This window comes from Anolis sagrei, chromosome 5, assembly GCF_037176765.1.
Source record: "Anolis sagrei isolate rAnoSag1 chromosome 5, rAnoSag1.mat, whole genome shotgun sequence".
NCBI classification, from domain to species: Eukaryota; Metazoa; Chordata; class Lepidosauria; order Squamata; family Dactyloidae; genus Anolis; species Anolis sagrei.
In genome coordinates this window covers 170,875,318-170,898,764 of record NC_090025.1, presented here as the reverse complement: position 1 = coordinate 170,898,764, position 23,447 = coordinate 170,875,318, and the positions used below count along the sequence as shown (strand labels likewise).

General features: G+C 37.9%; 1 protein-coding gene across 2 annotated transcripts in view; it reads left to right on the top strand.

Annotated features, from left to right (window-relative positions):
• STAB2 (stabilin 2) overlaps positions 1-23,447 on the top strand; it is an 88,192-nt gene that overhangs the window by 54,351 nt on the left and 10,394 nt on the right. For both annotated transcript variants that reach the window (XM_067469231.1, XM_060776891.2), the window contains 16 exons: positions 424-495; positions 3,478-3,597; positions 5,055-5,102; positions 5,286-5,369; positions 6,283-6,429; positions 7,433-7,573; positions 8,918-8,977; positions 9,152-9,328; positions 9,446-9,538; positions 11,562-11,705; positions 12,469-12,525; positions 14,008-14,131; positions 14,494-14,643; positions 15,529-15,633; positions 17,647-17,754; positions 21,992-22,185. In XM_067469231.1, coding sequence (XP_067325332.1) covers positions 424-495; positions 3,478-3,597; positions 5,055-5,102; positions 5,286-5,369; positions 6,283-6,429; positions 7,433-7,573; positions 8,918-8,977; positions 9,152-9,328; positions 9,446-9,538; positions 11,562-11,705; positions 12,469-12,525; positions 14,008-14,131; positions 14,494-14,643; positions 15,529-15,633; positions 17,647-17,754; positions 21,992-22,185 — 1,824 coding nt within the window. The remainder of the gene's footprint in view (positions 1-423; positions 496-3,477; positions 3,598-5,054; positions 5,103-5,285; positions 5,370-6,282; positions 6,430-7,432; positions 7,574-8,917; positions 8,978-9,151; positions 9,329-9,445; positions 9,539-11,561; positions 11,706-12,468; positions 12,526-14,007; positions 14,132-14,493; positions 14,644-15,528; positions 15,634-17,646; positions 17,755-21,991; positions 22,186-23,447) is intronic.

Here is a 23,447-nt window from a genome sequence, read left to right as displayed (position 1 = left end):
AAAGAAAAATGCTTTAGTATCCAAAATCTTACCCCCCAAAAAAGAAAAAAACCTAATATTCTAAGAATTCTGCAACTTCACTGCATGACCTAGATTAAAATAACTTGCCTAGGTAACCAGATCTCCAAGTGTCTGTATTCCCCATAGGTTACACAGAATGACAAATGAAGACCTAAAAGGCTGTCTTTATTTTTTATTTTAAACTAAGGTCCAAATAGCTTGTAGACTTTTTTCAATTAAAAATAATTTTAAAAAATACAGGTTTTGTGCTCTGCATACATGGAAGGAAATTTTCAAAAGGGATGTGAGCTCAGAAGTTTCAGTGCCTTTGTTTTGTATACCAGTAAATTGAGACAATAAAATTAATAGTCTGTGAAACTGCCAATGTTTCCCTTGACATGCTTTGTTTCCTTATTTTGTCAGGCAGCTTGTAATTGCCTAAAAGGGTATTCTGGGGATGGCAAAACCTGCACCTACATCAGTCCATGTTCATTTGTGAGTACATTCACACCAGTACACTTTTTGTTTGTCAGAATATTTTTAATGTGTGCCTCTTCATGTCAAATTGAAATCTAAAGCAACAACATAAGTATATCATATCATGCAATATGATGGCTGAGCCCAATTCAAAGTGGCCTTTAAAGCCCTAAACGGTCCTGGTCCAACTTACCCGTTCAAATGCATCTCCTCTTATGAGCCAACTAGAGCCTTACAATCTGCTGGGGAGACCCTGCTTTCGGTCCCAAACACAATTGGTGGGAACAAGAGACAGCACTTTCTCAGTGGTGGCTCCTTGGCTGTGGAACTTCCTCACCAGCAACATCAGGCAAGCATTTTTATTTTTTTTTGGTCTTCAGAAAAAAAGCTAAAGACCTGGCTTTGTATGAAGGCAGCTGGAGAGTAAAACTTTACGGATTTCTACACAGATTAAGGATTATGAACAAGGATTATGGATGAATGAAATCAAGCACTTCGTATGTTTTAACCTGTTTTTATTGCTCTATGTGTTTATTTGCTCACATGTTTTAATTGTTTTATAGCTGATGAAGTCTGTTTTTATTGTTATATTTATATATGGCATTGAATTTTGCCGGAGTCGTAAGACGCCTGGAGTCCCCCTCCGGGGTGTGAAAGGGAGGGTATAAATGAAGTAAATAAATAATAATAATAAATTCTCAAATTTTGGTGTTCCAGGTTTTTGGGACTTCAAGTGTCAGAAGCCACAGCCAGCTTGGCCAATTGTCAGGAATTCTGAAAGTTAAATTCCAAAACACCTGGAAGACCAAAGGTTGGGAACTACTGGTATAATGCCCCCTGCATATTGATATGGAACTGACCTATGATCCCTGCACCTGTTGCCATTCACTTATATATCAGTTACATGTGATTATTCAGCTTATCTACTGATTTTTGTTCTGGATGTAACCAAGTGAAGGTTCAACAGGATCAGCCTTCTGCATTTCTGTAGTAACACTACTGAATGACTGCAAGCCATGGAACAAATTAGGAAAAGACTCTCAAACCACTTTTATGGAAGGATGAATCCACAATGTACATTTTGCCTCGATCCTTTTTACAGACATACAATACAACAATGTTCACTGAGTCTAAAGCAGAACATGGCAAACTTCAGCCCTTCAAGTGTTTTGGACTCTAACTCTCACAATTCCTAACAGCCTCAGACCCCTTCCTTTTTCCCCTCAGGAGAAAAAGGAAAGGGCCTGAGGCTGTTAGGAATTGTGGGAGTTGGAGTCCAAAACACCTGAAGAGCTGAAGTTTGCCCATGCCTAGTCTAAAGCAATATGTTTCTCTTGTGGCAGCACATGAGGGGACAGTTTAAAGGGGAGCAGCTTTGAGGGAAATACTAGGTTCAAGTGTTCTATTTTCCTTCCTCACGAATTTCTTTCTTTAATTTGGCCTTTTCCAGATTATCTTCCAGAATCATGTTCCAATTGCATTTTGCTGATTGGAAGAAAATTAACATAATCAGTCTGCTGGCTGGATAGTTAAACAGAGGAAAAAAACCCTTAAGCCTCTCATCTGCATTTTAAGTTCTTCTAGGTCTGGCTGTACTTTGCATAGAAGAGCAGGTTTATAATATTATACATAGTGTGGAAAAATTGGATAGAGATCCACATAATACCAGAATTCAGAGCTTCTAATTAATGTCTGTAAGATTGAAAACCAGATAATATGAAGTGAGGTTTTTTTTAGACAACCCATACTTAAAATCACAAAATGTGCTGGTGGCCAATAACTTGCATGGCTTCAAAGGGAACCAGATAAACTCATGAAAAGATGAGGCTATAATGAATGTCAATGCATTCAGAATAGAGATAAAAAAATATTCACTGTTATTCATTTCCAAGTTGAAAAATGGGTTTCCTAATGTTTAGGAAACCCCAAAGGGAAGAATAATACACTGGAACTATTTATTTATTTATTTACTATATTTGTGTCCCACCTTTCTCGACCCTGAAGGGAACTCAAGGTGGCTTACAACAGAGGCAATAATTCAGTGCCTTAAAACAATTCAACAATAAATAAATGTTCAGTTAAAAATCTAACAAGATTAAAACCAATTAAGATATAGATATTACCACTTACAGCTATAAAATCACATTATCCACATGCAAGGTCAGGCCATTCCAGTGATCGTTACATATAAATCCAAATCCATCTATTGCACTGTAATAGTTGCCAAAGACTTGATCCCAAAGCCATGTTTTAACCTTTTTTTCTGAATGTCAGGAGGGAAGGGGCTGATGTAATATCTCTGGAGAGGGAGTTTCACAGCCGAGGGGCCACCACTGAGAAGGCCCTGTATCTCGTCTGTGAAGGAGGCAGGACCGAGAACAGGGCCTCTCCAGATGATCTCAATATCTGAGATGGTTCATAGGTGGAGATACGTTCGGACAGATAAGCTGGACCAGAACTGTTTAGGGCTTTATAGGCTAAAGCCAGGTTTTTGAATTGTGCTCAGTAGCAGATTGGCAGCCAGTGGAGCTGACACAACTGGGAGGTTGGATGCTCCCTGTATGCCGCTCCAGTGAGCAATTTAGAGCTTCCAAACAGTCTTCTAAAGCAACCCCTGATTACATTGCAGTAATCTAACCAGGATGTAACCAGAGCGTGGACCACTTTGACCAAGTCTGACTTCCCAAGGTATGGGCACAACTGGCGCATAAATTTTAATTTTGCAAAAGCCCCCCTGATCACCGCTGAAACCTGCAATTTTCACTCAGCATTTGTTTAATGAAAAGGGTTTTTGCAAATTATTTTGTAAAGAAATACACATCAAGTTTCTGCATGAAAGTTTGTTTCAGGATAGCCACAAATAAGTGGTTCTGTAAAAGATTGCTAGGCATTTACTCAAAAGACAAGTTTGTCCACCTTCTCTCCCCGATGACTTATTCTTTTAAATGAGATACATGTTGATAAAGCAGATTTTGTTTAATGCTGATTCTCTCTTAACAGAATAATGGTGGCTGTGGGGAAAATGCATACTGCAATGATACAGCAGAGTCAGAAAGGACCTGTACCTGTAAACCTAATTATATTGGAGATGGATTCACTTGCAGAGGCAGCATTGCCATGGTGAAACTTTTACAATTTATTTTATTGAATTCTTGCTACATAATTTAATGTTTTTCAAAATCAGGTCAACAACACCAAGTGATGGGTAGGGAGGGCCTTTTGCAGAGGCATGATAATAGTTGACGAAGTAATGCTTAATTCTTCCCCTAATACAGTGGTTCTCAACCTTCCGGATGCTGTGACCCCTTGATTCAATTCCTCATGTTGTGGTGACCCCCCAACCATAACATTATTTTCGCTGCTACTTCAGAACTGTACTACTGTTTTGCTACTGTTATGAATCGTGATGTAAAGATCTGATATGCAGGATGTAATTTCATTCACTGGACCAAATTTGGCACAAATACCCAATACGCCCGCATTTGAATACTAGTGGGGTTGGGGTGGATTGATTTTGTCATTTGGGAGTTGTAGTTACTGGGATTTATAGCTCACCTGCAATCATTCTGAACTCCACCAATGATGGAATTAAACCAAACTTGCCACACTTAACTCCCATGACCAAGAGAAAATACTGGAATATTTACTTCTCTTCATTTCCAACCTGAAAAAGAGGACTTCTCAGCACTCAGAAAGCACCATTCGGAAGAACAGAGCATCAACAATATTGTTTATGCTTTGTGAAGTCTTCCAGGGCAATTCATTTGCACAAAACACACCTCTTGTTTCTGCACAAGATTCACAATTTGTCATTCATAAAAAATATTTTCTATATTGGTTTTGTTGAGCATTATTTTGATTGATTTTCAACATTCTTGTTTTATATTCTTATGTTTTATTTGTGTTTTTTATCTAGATTGTTATATTTTTACCATGCTCTTATTTTAATTGTGTTTTTGCTTTAACTGATTTATTTGCATTTATGTCTTGTGGGCATTTTGTCCCATACGTAAGACACCCTGAGTCCCTTCAAGGAGATGATGACGCGGTATAAGAATAAAGTATTATTATTATTATTATTATTATTATTATTATTATTATTTAGGAAGCAATATTTTGAACAAAAATGTACCCTAAAATGTGGCATTTGTGCAGCAAAAGCATGTGTTTTTCTCCATTAAATGATACTCCAGAAGACGTGTTGTGGAAACTTTGCAGAATTAGTTCATGAAAAACCTTCTCATAGCAGAGAAAAAGTTTGGGTCTCTACATATAATCACAATTATTTTCAGGGATATGAGTATTAGAGGGCTAGAAATAGATATTGCTAAAATAAACTATTCATTTCCAAATGACTGAAGTCATATTAACAGCTAACCACCTATTGTCCTCCCTGCTTTATAGCTTGGTATCTTCAGATAGATCTGCAGGGTTCAATGCCGATGAAACCATCAGTTTACCTAATGAACTACTCAATCCTATGCATATTCAAGAATTTGGTATTTTATACCTGAGATTATTATAAGGACTGCAATTATACTGTAATTTCCAAATTTTACTATTGTTTTTCATTACAGGAGCTTTTGACGAATTACAATATTACTCGATTTAATGGATACTTGATGGTAAGAAGATTGCATGTTAGCTTCTGAAGTTGCAATTTTCTTGGTGGGGACTCTCATGAATATTCTAAAAGTTTTACCAACCAAAATGTCCTTCAAATTGATTAACATGGTAGTTTGGAAAATATCATTGCTTGAAACTGACCGCAGAAATTCAAATTAACATTTTGCATTCCTTTGGTCTAGGATGCTGGTGTTAGAGACTTATCTGGAATGGGCCCTTTCACTGTCTTTGTACCAAGCAAAGAGGCATTTATAGCTGAACTAATAGTAAGTAAAATGTCTTTAATGCTGGACAATGTAATATGTGGTCTGCATTTTCCAAAGCAACGAGAAATGTCAGAGACAGGACTACTTACTTCAGTTTCCTCTAAGGGAGCGTTTAATACTCCAGAAGCCCTCAGTCCTACAATATTTGATCATTTGGAAATATTATTGTTGTGTGCCTCCAAATTGTTTCCAGCTGCTGATGACCCTAAGGCAAACCTACCATGGGATTGCCTTGGCAACATTTCTTCAGAAGAAGTTTCTCTTAGCTTTCCTCTGGGGCTGAGAGAGTGTGACATAGGTCACTTAGTGAGTTTAACTCTGAATATCTCCAGCTATATTCTTAACAGGGGCAATGCGGGGAGGGGGGGGGCAAGGTTCAAATTGCTGCTCAGTTGTGGAAACCCATTGGTGGATCTTAGACAAGTTACCAGACATGGGCAAACTTGGGCCCTCTGGGTGTTTTGGATTTCAACTCCCACAATTGCTAAGAGTTCATAGGCTGTTAGGAATTGTGGAAGTCCAAAACACCTGGAAAGCCCAAGTTTGCCCATGCCTGCAAGTTACACATTTTCAGTGTCAGAGGCAAAGCCAGCTCTGAACAAACCATGTCAATGGCTTGAAGAATATAACAACAATTGTCCAAAAAAGTTCAGTTCCCAAACTCTGATAAAGATTTAGCTCTAAATTTTCTAGGGGAAAATTCAATTGGAAATAGTTGTCTGTTTTCCAAGTAAAGATGCTGAAGAGTGTGCTGCACAATTATGTGTCAAACCCTAGATTGCTCTCTAAGGTGACATGATGCAATGATAAGTCTATTCTAGTAATCAGGTAGCAAAAACATGGCAATATATGTAGTGTATATTATTTACACATTCCTCTCTTGACCTGTTCTGTTTTCTGATACTCTTCCAAGGTTAATGACTGGGTTTCCAAAGGTGCCATGCCCCAGATTCTTCGAAACCATGTTGTATCATGTGCAGGGCTGCTCTATAATGACCTGACATCCGATAAAACTGTCACCACTCTTCACGGAGATCAGCTCAAGATCACATTTTCACAGGTAACTGAAAATGTGAGATTATGACTATAATTATATCTTCATTTCAGATATAATGGTAAATGAAAAAAATCATCCTTGGGTTACTTACTTACTTAGACGATCCCTCGTAGTCCGAGGATGATGGTCCTCCAAGGTCAGTGTTCTGTCGGTGGGTCTGTAGGTGACTGTGGACCCAATTCTTGATCTGCATCTTCTCCCGCAGTGAGGGCATTGGTTTCAGGTGGAAGGTGGTCCCGGTCGGGGTTAGCTTGACATGCCTTCCTCTTGGCATGTTTCTCTCTTTCACTCTCTATTCGTGCCTCTTCAAATTCTACAGCACTGCTGGTCACAACTGACCTCCAGCTGGAGCGCTCAAGGGCCAGGTCTTCCCAGTTCTCAGTGTCTATGCCAGAGTTTATAAGGCTGGCTTTCAGCCCATCTTTAAATCTCTTTTCCTGTCCACCAACATTCCGTTTTCTGTTCTTGAGTTCAGGTACATTTGGGAAGAATCTTTCAAATGGTCTCTAGAAGGTTCCCAAAATTTGTTTGATTACTTATGCAAGGTTCACCCCATCTGACTATTTCTTTTTGCATGAGCATATTGTTAGTTTCACTTTAAAATTGCTGAAACATGTTAAAGTAGTCTTTTTTTGTACTTTAGGAAGCTATTCATGTAATTTCCATGTTATTTCTGCCAAACTAGTAATGTCTAGAAACACCCTGCTCTCGGGTACAGTGAAACAACTGTCTTACCCAGCAGATTTTGAAGGGCCAAAGCAGCAATGTCCTTGCTATTTCAGTTCATTTACCATTCTGAAACTTTTTGAAAAATCACAGCTGATTGGTTTTTAGATAGTTTTCTCTTAAAGAACATCACACAAATATATACACACTGATGAAAGGATTGTGGTTTTGTAATCTACTGCCAGCCAGGTGCAGGATTCTTCCTCTTGTTCTGTTTTGTTCTATTAAAGCATCCTGGGACCATGAAAATAATGTCCTTCCTTATGTTTTATGCTTTCAGAATTCAGTTTTTTTGAACGGCAAGGCTAAGATTCTAACCAGTGATCTGATCTGCACAAATGGAGTGATACACATCATAGATAAGATCCTGATTCCACAGAGGATTCAGGATTTCCCACGAGTGCAGTCAAAGCCTGTAAAGGTGCATAAACTTTATATTGACATCTATTTAAACACTGCTCAGGTTTTTTATTGTCCTATTTTCCTTCGGTTGATTAACTAGCTATTTGAGTAGTTAAAATAAGGTTGAAATGTGCTAATTATACTATATGTTAATAATTTTTTCTCTTTGCCGAAATGCAAAAATAATCAGTTTTGAAATTTGGGTGAAATTCTTTGTTTTATTCAAAGGCTACAGTTTAAGAAATCTTCCTTGGGGATATAAGTAGGGAGTAAACTCCTTTCTGTTTCATTAAAATACTGATGGAAATTGGGGAAACCTAAGCAGCTATCAGCCCCATGGTGGAGCAGCAGGATAAACCGCTGAGCTGCTGAACTTGCTGACTGAAAGGTTGGCGGTTTGAATCCAGAGAGCATGGTGAGCCCCAGCTTCTGCCAACCTAGCAGTTCGAAGACATGCAAATGTAAATAGATCAATAGGTACCACTTTTGGCAAGAAGGTAATGGCACTCCATGCAGTCATGGTGGCCACATTACCTTGGAGGTGTCTATGGACAACGCCGGCTCTGGAGATGAGCACCACTCCCCAGAGTAGGACACGACTAGACTTAATATCAAGGAAAACCTTTACCTTTACCTTTAAGCAGCAATTAACAAGTTGTTGGGCTTTTTTTTAAAAAAAAAAGCTGAGCGATTTAAGTGAGTCAGTTAGCATCATGTCTAATTGGCCTTTTTTCTTGCCATTTTCCCATGGCCACGTAAGATCTGTTAGAACTTGAGTATAGCCTTATTGGAGAGAATAAGATGACATGTTTTTGTAATCATTTACTAATGGGAAGGTATTTCAATCTGCAATTGAAGCAGAAAGTACATTGCTGCTAAATAACTGAATAAGACTAAGCACCTATCTAATTCAGCACCCTGATCTCCACAGTAGCCAACCCTATGTCCATGGGAGTCCACAACTGGATGGGAAAACTCTGTTACTCAGTGTGCTTCCTCTAATCCAGGAAATAATATATAGCCATTGCAATACCCCTGATAGACCTATTCTCCATTATTGCTCTAAGCAAAAATATTGCTTCACAAGGCACATTGCTATGAATGGAAAGATTCACTTCTTTTCATTCATAGCAGTGTGCCTTGTGAAGCAATATTTTTGATGTGCTCACAAGACAGTGCTTCTTACTACATATCCCAAGTGGCCAAGTGTCAGTGCAGAGACTAACCTTGATAGACATTTGTAAAGTCACGTTCATAAGGAAAAAAATCCTGTGGGATGACAATACAGTTTAAAATCTGCATATACAGCTTTTGATATTATGTTTCCCTAACGGAAAAATAAGCAAATAATTTGCATTTTTAGGAAAACCTGAAAATCGTTGCAGCAAAAAATGGATACATCCTCTTCTACAACATCTTAGAGGTAAGCCTACTTGGCTTTGAAACCTTTTAACACAGTGTTTGGGTTGATAATATGAATAAGTTTGGATTCTATGTTACAGCTATTTTTTAAATCAATTGTACATGTCGGATCAAAGGAGACTTACCCACACTGAGTAACTGTGGCTATTCTGATGTCTTTTCTATCTTATTTCAGAGTTCAGGATTGATTAGTCTCATTGATGACCCTCTTCATCAACCCATCACCCTGTTCTGGCCCACCGACAACGTAATCAGGGGTCTCCCCAAGGATCAGCAGGATTTTCTGTTCAAAATGTCTGACAAGGAAAAGCTGCTGCAGTACTTGAAATTCCACATTATTGGAAGTGCTAAGGTGGGAATTAGGAATGTTTAAATGACTTGCGGAAACCAAAATAGTGGAGACTTCTGTTGTGTAATTCTGAGCTTTTCCTTTCTCCATCTCTCTTTTCTTTTCTCTGGTACTTTCCAGATTTTTGCCCATGCCCTTCCTACTGCTGATTCATTGAAGACACTTCAGGGCTCTGATCTCACTGTAAAATGTGGTGATGATGATACAAATACTGTAAGTATATTAGAATCCATCCAGATTTTCAAATGGGATATTTTCTTAATTCTTCCTGTCAGTCGTTGTATCTTGGAAATTTGGCATACAGGGAACACAACATGCCACTGCATGCTATCATCATTCTTCAAAGGGCATGAAAATAAAATTGAGTTTTGTCAATGACTTTGAATTTAAAATATTTCCCCTAACATTTTTATAATAACAACAACAACAACAACAACAACAACAACAAAGATGCAACTCTGTGGCCCAAATGATTCACTGAAATTTATGTCACAAGTACCATCTGCCAGCAATAAAGAATTGGTGGGATCATAAACCTGCAAAGGTAGTGGAAAATGAAAACGCAAAATACTGTGGGACTTTCAAATCCAGATTGACAAAGTTTTGGAACACAATATACCAGACATCACGATTGTGAAAAAGAAAAAAGTTTGGATTCTTGATGTCACCATACCAGGTGACAGTCGCATTGAGGAAAAACAGGAAAAACTCAGCTGTTATCAGGACCTCCGAAACGAACTGCAAAGGCTCTGGCATAAACCAGTATAGATGGTCCCAGTGGTCATTGGGACACTGGGTGCCATGCCAAAAGATCTTAGCCGATCTGCCAATTGCAAAAGGCCACCTTACTTGGATCTGCACGCATCATTTGAAAATACATGACACAGTCCAAATTCGACTTGTGATTTTATGATACGAAATCCAGCATATATATCTCATTTGCTGAGACATACTGTGTTTTTGTGTCAGAATAATAATAATAATAATAACAACAACAACAACAACAACAACAACAACAACAACTTTATTTTTATACCCTGCCTCCATCTCCCCGAAGGAACTCGGGGCGGCTTACAAAGGGATATGCCCAACAAAACAGGTTAAAATAAGCATCGAAAACAAGCAATATCAAACATCAATAAACATAAAATCAAACAATGTTATAAAACAATTAAAAGCAATATCATTTATCTCATTTGTCCTGCTGCCCTACAGAATTTTGGTCATAAATTTGAGAAGTTATAATCCCAGATTTCAGGAGGCCACTATTTGTAAGAGGCTGGTCAGAATCGAGTGAAGTAAAACTGAACTCCAAGGAACTCTGTATGCTTCAGTATGGCAAAACAGTAGTCTTCCAACTATAATCTCTAAAAACATATCCTTTAGAAAAGTGTGCAGAAGGACTATAGAATCTGCAACTCTAAAAATGAATAGAAATTCACAGCCCAGAAGGTAAGCCACAAGAATATCATGAGTATAGATAACTAGTTAAGTGCTCAAAAAGGATTTTGCCTCAGAAACCTCAAGAGAAATCATACTGACATGGATGCAGAATCAAACCGATTTCTCATAATTCTTACAGTATAATAAGAATTATAATTACCAGTTGATATAACAAAATTAAATTGGCAGCAGCAACCACCCAGTGTAAATATACAATATCACTAGTTGTATACATATTGACTGGGCTGCGGTGGTGCAGTGGGTTTAACTGCTAAGCTGTAGAACTTGCTGACCAGAAGATCAGAAGTTCGAATCCGTGGAACAGAGTGAGCTCCCGCTGTTAGCCCCAGCATCTGCCAACCTAGCAGAAGGAGGAGATCAATAGGTACCACTCTGGCGGGAAGGTAACAGCACTCCATGCAGTCTTGCCAGCCACATGGCCTTGGATGTGTCTATGGACAACTCTGGCTCTTCAGCTTAGAAATAGAGATGAGCACTACTTCGCAGAGTCAGACACAAGGGGAAACCTTTACTTTTTTAGGTGGAATCTCTTTACAATTTAGCTGTACATCGCCTAGAGCATTCTCGAATGGAGGGTGATTAATAAGTAATTAAATGATGATGATGATGATGATGATGATGATGATGATGATTTACATATTGACTAAAATTATTATCAGAGAAATATTGGTTTTAGGCTGCTCTTCAATACCTATGTTAATCTAATCTTTCTTTAAAAACAGAACCAACAACCAAATTACCAATTTTTTCATTGTGCTTTCTGTTTGCTAAGGGTGAATTGTTCCTCAATGGAAGGTGCAAAATAGTACAAAGGCAATTGGAGTTTGCTGATGGTCTTGCTTACGGGATTGACTGCATGTTAGTAGATCCTGTCCTTGGAGGTCGTTGTGACACTTTCCTCACTTCTCAGTTACCGGTCAGTCTTCCTCTGAAAAGCTATTTTCTTTCTCAGTTTTATGCTGATACAGTGATTCTCTCATAGAATCATAGGCCACAAGGGCCATCCAGTCCAACTCACGGCCATGTAGGAATGTACAGGCCAAGTATTCCTGACAGATTATCATCCAGCCTCTATTTGTAAACTTCCAAAGGAGACTCCACCACACTCCAAGGCAGCATATTCCACTATCAAATCATTCTTTCTGTCTGGAGGTTCTTCCTAAAATTCAGGTGGAATCTCTTATCCTGCAGTTTGAAAAGAGATGTGTGGATATTCCTGCATGTTAATTGGAATAGTTGCATGCTGCAGTTTATGTGAAACACTGGGTTAGAGCTTTACAGTGCAACCATATATATATAAATTCAGATAGATAGATAGATAGATAGATAGATAGATAGACACACGCATACACACATACACACTGTGTGTATGTATGTATATGTATGTGTGTATATGTGCGTGTGTGTGTGTATCCCATTGAATTCAATAGTTTGAGTGAGATCAATAGACTTACAGATTTACAAAAATGGCCTATATGAGTCCCATCACTACATTAGAATGTTTCAGAAATAAAATGCTTGAAAATATTATAGGAAATTGTCTTAGGGTTTCGGTTCATATAACTGTATAGGTCATGCATTTTGTGCTTTGCTAACAAAGGATTATTTTTTAAATGTTATGTTAGAAAAATTTTCATTAAAACAGCTGATTTAAAACATATAATTTTGTTTTTCTACAGGGAGATTGCATGAGTTGCTTCAGAACCTTTCAGTGTCCTTCTGGGAGCAAAGTGGTGGTAATTATAGTTGCATACTTTTGATTCTAACTTCAACGCTCTAATTGAAAAGCAATGACAATATGGCCAAATTGTAAATAGGTTGGTATATAAAGCAAAGCTTTAAAATAGTGGAAATACTTTTCCTCTATTTTTTGAAAGCCTCTGTCATAATAATCTTTAAGTTGCTAAACAATTATTTTAATATTTCCAAACAAAGCACTCCTCATGCTAGCAATCAGAAGGCGTAGGACAGCTATTCCATCTTTTTCAATTGAACAGCAATTTTCACTTTAAGTTAAAAAGATGGAACAAGCAGTAAAAATAAATGTTTTCCGATTATGTTCTAGGTAAAATGGGATTGCTGTTAGTGTGCTAAAGCAGTGAATAGCAATCAGCATGCAGACACCCATAGCTGCACTGTATACAACTATTCCATAGAAATACATGAAAAAGACCAAGCACTTTCAGAGGCAAGATGAAAAACATACAGGCCTGAATCTTACTGTCAGCCATAATAACAATAATAATAACAGTAATAACAACAACAAAACAACTTTATTCTTGTACCTCGCCTCCATCTCCCCAAAGGGACTCAGGGCGGCTTACATATTATTATTTACCTTATTTATATCCCACCTTTCTCTACCTGAAAGGGATGCAAGGTGGCTTACAATTGCACCTCCATGGTGCCTTAAAACATACCACATTAGTTAAAACATAAGTTAAACATTAAAACATAGTAAGCATAATAAAAATACATTTCAATGAAGCATGTCATCCAGAGTCATAGTCTAAAGGCCAATACATAGTCAAATTGCAGATTCCATGATAACATTCCTGCACTGCTCTATTTTTTCAAATGCCTGCTCCGAGAGCCAAGTTTTGACTCTCTTTCTAAATACTAAGGGGGAGGGGGCTGCCCTGATATCACTAGGGAGGAAATCCACAACTGAGGAGCCACCACTGAGAAGGCCCTGTCTCTCATCCCCACCAATCGCACTTGCGAAGAAGGTGGGACGGAGAGCAGGGCCTCCCCAGACAATCTTAATTTCCATGATGGTTCATAGGGGGAGATACATTTGGACAGGTAGGCTGGGCCAGAACCATTTAGGGCTTTATAGATTAAAGCCAGCAATTTTAATTGTGCTCGGTAGCAGATTGGCAGCCAGTGGAACTGACGCAACAGGGGGGTGATATGCCTAAAACAGAGCATAAAACAAACATACAGTACAATACAATAAGTAAAACATATATAACATATAAAAATGACAATTTAAAACTCAGAACAGTGCCCAATAACCTACGGTAGACCCCCTTAATACATAAATGGGCTTTTCCTACATGTTGATTTATCATTCAACAATTAACAGTATGGGTCAATTCTACTTGGAACTAACTAATGGGGATAGAGGCCCTATGCAGTGTTACATATAAAGTCTATTAACATTTTGCTTTTATGTTTTTTCTGGGATTTCCCAAATCCAAATCTGAAATCTTCAGGGAGAAGTACAGCAATGCCCTTACACTATCGGTCATCGAATCCTGTCAGGCTGTCGGAAATCTTGCTCAATGGTGGTCAGGGTACCACAGTGTTGCAAGGGGTACTTTGGGAATGAGTGCCAAGGTAAGCCTTTTGTTTTCTACTTTTCTGTATCGTCACCCCACCCTCATACCAGTGAGGATAAGCCTAATGCTTTGGTAAATGCAGCAATTTACCAAAGAAAGAAGCAAGGCCCATTCTTCTTATTGAATTCATATTTGTTATGCCAAATGATGCATTTTTGATGGATGACTTTTGAATCTTTGCATGATAGGCTTTGACATTTCAGTACTAGAGTTCTTCTGCTCTGGAAGAACGTTGCCAAAGTTTTGGGCTTGTAAAATGAGCCTTCTTCTGTGGCATATTAGCCCAATGGATATGGCAAAATAGCCATTCTTGAAACAATCTATGCAAAGTTTTAATCCCTATTGTTTACTATTTTCCAGCCTGCCCAGGAGGACCAGAAGGTCCATGTAATAACCGTGGTAGCTGTAATGAAGGATATGCTGGTACAGGGGAATGCTCGTGTAACAGTGGTTTCAATGGTACTTCATGTGAACTCTGCCTGCCTGGAAGATACGGCTTGGATTGCAAATGTATGTTTCCTGTTCATGTTAAGTAACTGTACTTATCTGCATGAGAATGTGAAAGAGAGCTTGCATACTAGATCCCAAATTCCTTACTTAAACCAGGAAGACCTTATGAACTTAAGCAGGACCCATAATTTTGTAATATGCCAGAAGTATTGCCGATTTGCTAAAGGTATGCAGCTCTAAATCTGGTCAGTGCTCAGATGGAAAATTATTTTGCAACCCTATGATCATATGCCACCCTTAGTAAGCATAGATGCAAGGTGGCTCGTAAACTTTTTAAAAATTAAGGCCATGATCCTATTATGCCAAACTGCAAATGCACTGGCACATAGACTGAGCAGTTTGACATTTTTGCATCTCACAGAACATCCAGAAACATGTTCGTACAAGGGAAGTTTGTATTGTTCCAACAATGAGAATTCTGTATGCAGTAGTTAACAGTAGTGGTCCTTTTGCTATGTTGGTGGGACTTTCACTCTACTGGTGTCAATAGAGCATCAGGAATAATACATTTTTCATTTGATAAACAGTTTTAAACTAGTTACAGGCTTTCTACATCTTTTCTCCTATTAGTTGTATGCAGTGTAGCTTATTTGGAGTAGAATTTTGAAGATTAATTTGAAAACCACAGTGAAGTGTGTTGCTTTCTCACAGTCTGTGCCGAACGCAGCCTGCTTAGTTGTGCGAGCCTGTAAAATATAGTACAGAATCTTTTTCACACACATCTCATATTCAATAGCTTCCTTTTTTACTTTTTTATTTTCAAGGGCAATAGGGAAGTGTCTTTCTGAAGATTAATGTTCATAGCATAGTATTGTGAACTTTTGAGACATACAGAATGTTCTTTACAAACATCTGAACAATAATGCAGCCATGTTTTGTTTTCAGCCTGTGAATGCACCTTACACGGACAATGTGATGAAGGGAGTTCTGGCTCAGGACAATGTTTCTGTGAAACTGGATGGACTGGACGGCTCTGTGAGACCAAACTTGGTCAGGTTATTTAACAGTAGTAATAAGTAGACTCATAACTTAATGCTCTCACTGCTCTGTTCTGCAAAATTTTCATATTGCCATTATTTTTAGAGTTGCTACCTAAAAGAACTATTTTTTCTGATTTTTTTTCTTGCTTATAAATGAGCATCGTAAAGAAATCATTTCTCTCTTACTGAGGTACTATGGACTGCCCAATAAGAGAGATGTTAGTTGCTCGATGTCCTAGTACAGCATTTCTCAACATGGTGATTGAGACCCCTGGGGGGGGGGGTCGCAAGAGGGGTGCCAGAGGGGTGACCAAAGACCATCAGAAAACACAATATTTTCTATTGGTCATGAGGGATCTGTGTGGGAAGTTTGGCCCAATTCTATAGTTGGTGAGGTTCAGAATGCTCTTTTATTGTAGGTGAACTATAAATCCTAGCAACTACAACTCCCAAATGTCAAGGTCTATTTCCCCCAACTCCACCAGTGATCACATTTGGGCATATTGAGTATTCATGCCAAGTTTGGTCCAGATTCACCATTATTTGAGTCCACAGTACTCTCTAGATGTAGGTGAACTACAATTCCAAAATTCAAGGTCAGTGCCCACCAAACACTTCCAGTAGTTTCTGTTAGTCATGCGAATCCTGTGTGCCAAGTTTGGTTCAATTCCATCATTGGTGGAGTTCAGAATGCTCTTTGATGATAGATGAACTATAAATCCCAGAAACTACAGCTCCCAAATGACAAAATCAATTCCCCCCCCCCCCCCAACCCCACCAGTATTCAAATTTAGGCATATCGGGTATTTGTGCCAAATTTGGTCCAGTGCATGAAAATACATTCTGCATATCTGATATTTACATTACAATTCATAACAAAATTCGTTATGAAGTAGCAACAAAAATAATTTTATGGTTGGGGGTCACCATAACATGAAAAACTCTATTCAGGGTTCATGACATTAGGAAGGTTGAGAACCACTGTCCTACTAAATATAATGTAGCCAATTTTTAATTAAGCAAAATAAATATGTAAGTTGTTATATAAATAGCATTGGTGGTTATAAGAAGGTGGCTCTAGATGAATTCATTCATCCATTCATTGTAAAACTTGAAACCACAGTAGATTGCCTAAAAAATTATATCTTAAAATCTGAGATGAGAAAAGGTTAGCACCACTTTTTCCAACCATGTGCTATAGAACACTTGTTATCCCAACCAAAGATAACCAAAGATGTTGTATATATATTTTAAGGCACAAAGCTAAAGAAAGCTAGACTAGCAGAAAGCTTTTATTGGGCACATTTATTCCATTTTCAGTCATACCTTTGCCTTTTTATGAAACTTCAGAGCTGGAGAAATGGCACAGAGTATGGTGAAATCTCTCACACACTTGTGTTCTCTTCCTCTTTCATATTGCTTCTTTCTTTCATCTTCCTTTTTTAAAAGGGTATTGTTGTGTTTTCCACAAAGACTGCCTTGCATCCTTAAGCTAAATTATTCTCCTTTGATACGTACTGTCACGAATGCTAAAGTGAGGTGGAGTTGTCCATTCAGCTTTCTTCTGTACATAAACTTTGTACATTGACTTAGGCAACATTATATCTTTGGCCAATGCAATTATGTTTGTTCTTAAAGCATACCCGCATACTTTGACAGGAACTCGCATTTTTTCTCCTCCTACCACTTTCCTCTCTTGACCTCTGTTTACTTAAAATCCTGCTGATTTAATTCAAAGTACTGTCACTTAGGAGTGGGGTGCCACTTCTTGTAGACAAAACAAAAAACAAGCTGTTGCTATATGTCCTTATTTATGTATTCTTTCTCACTTACAAACTTTGCTGTCTTGACCACACTCTGGCATTCCTTAGCCAGACATGTCCCAGTTTTCAGCTTTGATGTGTTGACAAGTATATTCAAGGCCACAATCTCAGTTTTTTTTTTAAAAAAAATCAATTTTATTTATATTATTCCAAGAGGGTAGAAAAGCTTGAATATAAATTGTGCTTTTATAATTTGACAGCCTCATCCCCAGTGTGCTCACCCAACTGTTCCATAAATGCAGTGTGCAAAGAATTTAATACCTGCCAATGCAAGCCTTATTACAGTGGAGACGGAATCACCTGTACAGGTAAAATATTATTAGAATTATTGAGAAAATCAGCTTCCAGTGCAACTTACAATTTTTTGATTTATTATTTTATTTATCATTTATCTCTGGGCCTTGTTCTAATAGTGGGACTCAAGATTGCTTACAGATTGTTAGAACCAGTACAGATTAAAAGCAAATTCAGAGAAACAGTATACATACACCATATATACTTGAGCATAAGCAGACCCAAATATAAGCCGAGGCACCTATTTTTACCACAGAAAAAACCTGGGAAAAATGTATTGCCTTGAGTATAAACCGAGGGTGGGAAATGCAGCAGCTACTGGTAAATTTCAAAATAAAAATAGATAGCAATAAAATGACATTAATTGAGGCATCAGTAGGTTAAATGTTTTTGAATATTTACATAAAAGTATAATTTAAGATAAGATTGTCCAACTCTGATCAAACCATTATTCTAACCTTCTTTGATGTAAATGTGCTTTTGTGTCCTTCCAATAATAATAAAGTAAAATAATAAATGCAATAATAATAATAATAATAATAATAGGGTAAAATAATGGATATGTAATAATAACAGTAATAATAGAGTAAAATAATAAATGCAATAATAATATAGTAAAATAATAAATGTAAGTAATAATAATAATAATAATAATAATAATAATAATAATACCAGAGTAAAAAATAACCTTGACTCGAGTAGAAGCCAAGGGGGGCTTTTTCAGCCTTAAGAAAGGGCTGAAAAACCCGGCTTATGCTTGAGTATATACAGTATATGCAGTGAAATAATTTGAGTTAAAACCATCTAAAAGATGGTGCATAAAAATGAACAAAAGAGTACAACATTGAGAGGCTGTTGCAGTTAATTCCTAAAAACCTGACAGAAAAGAAAATTTAAATTTGCCAATGGAAGAAGAGCAATTTTAGTCTAATTTTAGAGATTTTAATGAGATTTTAAGGACTTAATATGTTTGTAATTATGTGGATTGTGTAATTTCTTGTTTATATAAGTTTTTTTATTTTTATATATATGTTACTGTTGGCATTGAATGTTTGCCACTGTGTATTTTGTTGTAAGCCGCCCCTAGTCCCTTCGGGAAGATTGGGTGGGCTATAAATAAAGTTTCATTCATTCATTCATTCATTCAAGGAAGAGGTCATTCTAACACCATAAGATAAAAACCCAAAATCTGAGAGCAGCCACTAAGTAAGCCCTTTCCTTTGTTCCTACTAAATATGCCTGAGAAGGTAATGGGACAGAGGAGAGAGCCTCTTCCAAAGATTTCATTGCTCAGACAGGCTCAGAATGATTTATTTTCACCATTTCCCCCATCACAATCACATATCCATGCACAAATTTCTATTCAAAAGCATGCATAACTGTTCCTTACTCATCATATAGTTCCCATGTCACATTTTAAAATATGAAAATAGGTGTCTGCATGCTCCTCAAAAGCATGTATTAATAAGAAATCAGTATGAGGTAAACAGAGCTGGAGCTGCTTTGTGCAAAGGGAGTATCCATTTTGCATTTAAGATTACATTCTAGAAGCATAATTACACTTTATCTTACTAAAAGGATATACAAAGTGAAACAACATTCTGTTTATAAATATTGTAGCACAAAAAGTAAAAAAGGTGAAGGCATTGGAAACACTCCTGCTCCTCTTTTTGAAGTACACCAACAATCCAGTAATTAATTCAGAAGCATGTACAAATCACCCTGCTCCCACTTTCCCCAACCAATTGCCCTGCAACTACAATTCTCATTGCTCTAGCCAATCCCATTATATGTGGAAGGTGGAATTTATAGCATAGGAAAAACTGGGAAAGTGCTTCCTCCTTCCCTTTCTCATTTTTTGTTGTTGTGACACCAAGCTTAGATGTGATAATTAACCTAGCAAGTTGGTCCAAGTCCAGCTGTCCATTTTAGCTCTGACCTTTCTGTTCTAGCCTTCAGCTTAAAGAGGCATGTGATCATTAAAGCCCTCCTCACTGCAAAGCTGGTCCAATTTTGGGGAGAGGGGACAAATCCAGAGCATTTCAAGGGCATATTTGCACACAGAGAGGGAAAGAGTTGAGCTGAGATAGAGAGCCAAATGAGCATTTAGGTATATTTCCGCCCGGAAAGCAAAAAATCTGACATTTGAGACATAATTTCTCTTTTTGATGGACGAGAGGGACCAAAATATCTATAGCAATCTGCTTGTTAAATAAATATTTTCAATTTCCTATTGTTATGTGTCTAGCCCAGATATAACACCATATTCTTACTTTGCCTGAAGAACCCTATGGTTTAAAACAGCATTTTTCATTCTTTTCCAGTTCTTTTTCTGTCAAAAAAGAATTAATTTCTGAAAATTGTATCTACTGAAGGCTGGTAATAGTAGTGAATGCATTATTTATATAGCATTGTCTCCCCACTCTGTATCTTCCTCTACCTGTTATCATATCAATGACTGCTTCCTGGATTACTTCCAATCCCATAAAATATGTCCCGAGATCAGAAAAAGAAAGCTAGATAAAATTGCCATAAATTGTTATGGAGATCTAAAATATTAATTTGTTTTTCATGTTAGAAATGTATCTATAACTTGAAATGTTATTACTTTTATTTATTATTTATTTACTAAATTTGTATCCCGCCTTCTTCAACCCGGAGGGACTCAAGGCGCCCTTGTAACAGGCAGCAATTTGATGCCAAATATATATGTATCAATATACATTTACAATTAAAACCAAAAAATTAAAACATAAGTTATTTAAAACGTCAATGAAAATCACATATTGCAAAACGTAATCCAGGGCCATCCCATTTATCAACACATTCATTTGTAGTCCTTTAATTACACTGCTCCACTTATCTGTCAAAAGCTTGGTCCCAAAGCCATGATTTAAGTTTTTTCCTGAAGGGTAGGAGAGAAGGGGCTAATCTAATTTCATTGGGTAAGGAGTTACACAAATGAGGGGCCACCATGGAGAAGGCCCTGTCTCTTGTCCCCAATAGTTATGCCTATGAAGGCGGTGGGACCGAGAGCAGGGCCTCCCCGCACAATCTTAACCTCCGAGAATTATATAAACTTGATATAACTTTAGTTACAGCTGTTTGTTCTTTTTATCTTTAATGTTCTGTATATTTTAAAGACTCAGTTCTTGTGGGTTTTTTCGGGCTATATGGCCATGTTCTAGAGGCATTTCTCCTGACGTTTCGCCTGCATCTATGGCAAGCCTCCTCAGAGGGTGAGGTCTGCTGGAGCTGGGGAAAAAGGGGTTTATATATCTGTGGAATGACCAGGGTGAGACAAAAGGCTTTTGTAAGTTGGGCTAGGTGTGAATCTTTTCAACTGACCACCTTAATTAGCATACAATGGGCTGACTGTGCCTGGAGCAAACTCTTCTTGAAAGGTGATTAGATGTCCCTGCCTGTTTTTCTCTCTGCTGTTTTAATTTTAGAATTTTTTAATACTGGTAGCCAGACTTTGTTCATTTTCATGGTTTCTTCCTTTCTGTTGAAATTGTCCACATGTTTGTGGATTTCAATGGCTTCTCTGTGTAGTCTGACATGGTGGTTGTGAGAGTGGTCCAGCATTTTTGTGTTCTCAAATAAAATGCTGTGTCCAGGTTGGTTCATCAGGTGCTCTGCTATGGCTGATTTCTCTGGTTGGAGTAGTCTGCAGTGCCTTTCATGTTCCTGGATTCTTGTTTGGGCGCTGCGTTTGGTGGTCCCTATGTAGACTTGTCCACAGCTGCATGGTATACGGTAGACTCCTGCAGAGGTGAGAGGATCCCTCTTGTCCTTTGCTGAACGTAGCATTTGTTGGATTTTCTTGGTGGGTTTGTAGATTGTTTGTATGTTGTGTTTCCTCATCAGCTTCCCTATGCAGTCAGTGGTTCCCTTGATGTATGGCAGGAACACTTTTCCTCTGGGTGGATCTTCATCTTTACTCTTGTGGCTTGATTCCGGCCATGAAAGCCTTCGACAATATATTTTAAAGACCTTTGTCATGACCTTTGGCTAGTACAACAAGTGTATTGGACTATATTTTCATTTAAAAAAAACAATATGAGCAAGTATTCTGAGTAATTAATGGAATAAATAAACGCATTGTAAGTTTAAAATAAATGATGCTCCATTAATCTACAGGTCACAGTATAAAACTCAGAACCATATATATAACGTAGTACAATGCAATTTAAATAGCGGGATCTAAAGGTATAATTTGTTTTTGGATGTTTTCTTATCACGCTACAGCTGACAACCTCTGTAAGAAAGCCAATGGTGGCTGCCATAAGAATGCAAAATGTCTTCAAACTGGTGTGAAAGTCAATTGCACATGTCAGAAAGGTTACACAGGAGACGGCTACAGCTGCACTGCTATCAACCCTTGCGCAGATGGACTCAATGGTGGCTGCGATGAACATGCTACTTGTACAATGACAGGGCCTGTAAGTGTTGCACTTTTTTACTTCATCATAGACAGAAATTGTCGGTATATAAAAAATTAGGGTTCAAACAGTATCTACCCATGCTTGGAGATGAGCACTTTAATATACTAACGAGAGCATAACAAGCTTATAAGTATGGATACATTGCACATCCTTTAACTATTTTGACCTGCTAAATAGACTTGCAGGGCCCCCTGGTAGCGCAGTGGGTTAAACCGCTGAGCTGCTGAACTTGCTGACTGAAAGGTTGGTGGTTCGAATCCGAGGAGCAGAGTGAGCTCTCCCTATTAGGCCCAGCTTCTGTCAACCTAGCAGTTTGAAAACATGCAAATGTGAGTAGATCAATAGGTACCGCTTCTGGAGGAAGGTAATGGTGCTCCATGCAGTCATGCTGGCCACATGGCCTTGGAGGTGTCTACAGATGATGCTCTCCAGCTTAGAAATGGAGATGAGCACCATCCCCCAGAGTTGGACACGACTAGACTTAATGTCAGAGGAAATCTTTGCCTTACTAAATAGACTTGCACACCCTACATTCTATTAACATATTTTATGTCTACGTTTTGGCTCATGGGTTATAGACTATGAAATCAATGTCCCAGTCCTGGTCTGCAAGAGATTTGCATATTTAATAAGATGTTATACAGAACAGTAAGAAAATGCCATAACTCAAGGTAGGTTTCCATTTTTTCAGTTTCGACTGTGACAGAGAGCTGGAACACTGTAGATGGTGAAAAATAATAGCCTGGATAATTGCTAAAAAACTTATCGGTCTGTTCCAGTTCTTCAAAGGACTCTTTAGAATATTTCTACATCTCCACCAGATCTTAGAGCTGTTACTTTGAGTAGTAAAACATACAACAAAACATGTCAATGCAAAGTTGCCCATTCTCATTGTTGTCAAAGTTTTGAATGCACAGAATGGACAAAAAGAGTCTTATGAATGTTGCTTGCTGGAATCAATGTGAGATCACTTTCTTCACAGCTATTTGCAGCCTCCTATGTGGATCCCCTTTTAATTTCAGTGCCTTTATTGCTTTTCTTCTCTCCAACCAATCATATACCTCTTGCTGTAAGTTTAAGTAACATTTCTGTCTTGAGTACTACTGCCTACCAGCTCTTTCACAGAGAAAAATTCATAACCATGGGGATGATTTATTAATGAATAAACCATGCTTATAACACATCGGTAAAAACCATTTCATAAGAGTTTCCCAATACTCAGATAGGGTTGAATCTTTGTTTTACTCTTTAATGGAAGC